The 1,034-nt window shown below is 46.9% G+C and overlaps 1 protein-coding gene across 1 annotated transcript; it reads right to left on the bottom strand.

The window, feature by feature from the left end:
- Positions 1-201: 201 nt before the first annotated feature.
- Positions 202-741, bottom strand: LOC134855865 (uncharacterized). The gene has a single exon (XM_063872260.1). The coding sequence runs from the start codon at positions 739-741 to the stop codon at positions 202-204; it is 540 nt and encodes a 179-aa protein (XP_063728330.1).
- Positions 742-1,034: the final 293 nt, after the last annotated feature.

Genomic DNA, 1,034 nt, shown 5'->3' with positions numbered 1-1,034 from the left:
CTGGGCTTTAGTGCGGTAGTGCCGGTGTTTCGGACTAAGTCTGAGAATGAAGGCAACCACTCGCTGGAGTTTACGAAACGAGCTGAATTCTTCCCATGCAAATAAAATGGGCTGTTTTTGTTTTTGTGCAACGTTTGAAAAATTAGAGGCCTGCTCTAAACCTTCATTAGGGTCACAGGCGGGACCAGCCAGGCGGAGTTTCTAAAGTACTTCTATGCTCGGCTTGAAAGGCCACTCGCCATTTTTCAGCAGACTTGGCCCGTTTACGCAGCTGCTTGTTCTTAAGGACTCCGCTGAGATTCCTCTGGTTCCCGTATCAGCAGGGTTGTCTCCACTTAAGACGTGAAACCACTGGTCTACGGTCGTACTTTTCAGAATCTCTCCAATCCGGTTTGCCACGAACGTGGGTTGCTTACTACCTGAGTTTAACCACTGGAGCACAGTGGTGCTGTCAGTCCACATGAACGTGTTTGACACAGGAATGGTTAGAGCTTTGAGGACATCTTCCTTCAAGCGGGTAGCGAGTAACGCGGCCTGCAGTTCAAGCTTCGAGATGGAAAGCGCTTTCCTGGGCGCGACTCTAGATTTTCCAAAGACGAAGGCAACTTGTGTTTCGAGTGAAGTTTTCACACGGGCGCGAAGAAAAGCTACAGCACAAAAAACTTCTTCTGAGCTGTCACCGAACATGTGTAACTCAACCAAATCGACTGGTGCGGAGAAGTAGCTGCGCTTTATACTCATTTTTTCTAGAGATGGCGAACCAAAGTGGCAGGCAAGAAATTTTGTCTTGATATCAACGGGTAGCTCATCATCCAATTGTTGGCCATGAATGCTCCATATTTCTTTCAACAATAATCGCGCTCTTACGGTATAGGGCGCTACGAGATCTATGGGGTCGAAAACGGAAGAAACAAATTTTAATACTGTTCGCTGTGTTATCGAATTTTTAAGTTCACGGTTAACAACACGGCTTACGACCAAAGTGTCGTCGATATGGTCCCACTTCAGACCAAGAACATGGGAAGAATTATCCC

This window comes from Symsagittifera roscoffensis, unplaced genomic scaffold (genome assembly GCF_963678635.1).
Source record: "Symsagittifera roscoffensis unplaced genomic scaffold, txSymRosc1.1 SCAFFOLD_114, whole genome shotgun sequence".
NCBI classification, from domain to species: domain Eukaryota; kingdom Metazoa; phylum Xenacoelomorpha; order Acoela; family Convolutidae; genus Symsagittifera; species Symsagittifera roscoffensis.
The sequence above is the reverse complement of the archived record's forward strand: the minus strand, read 5'-3'. Positions and strand labels throughout refer to the sequence as shown.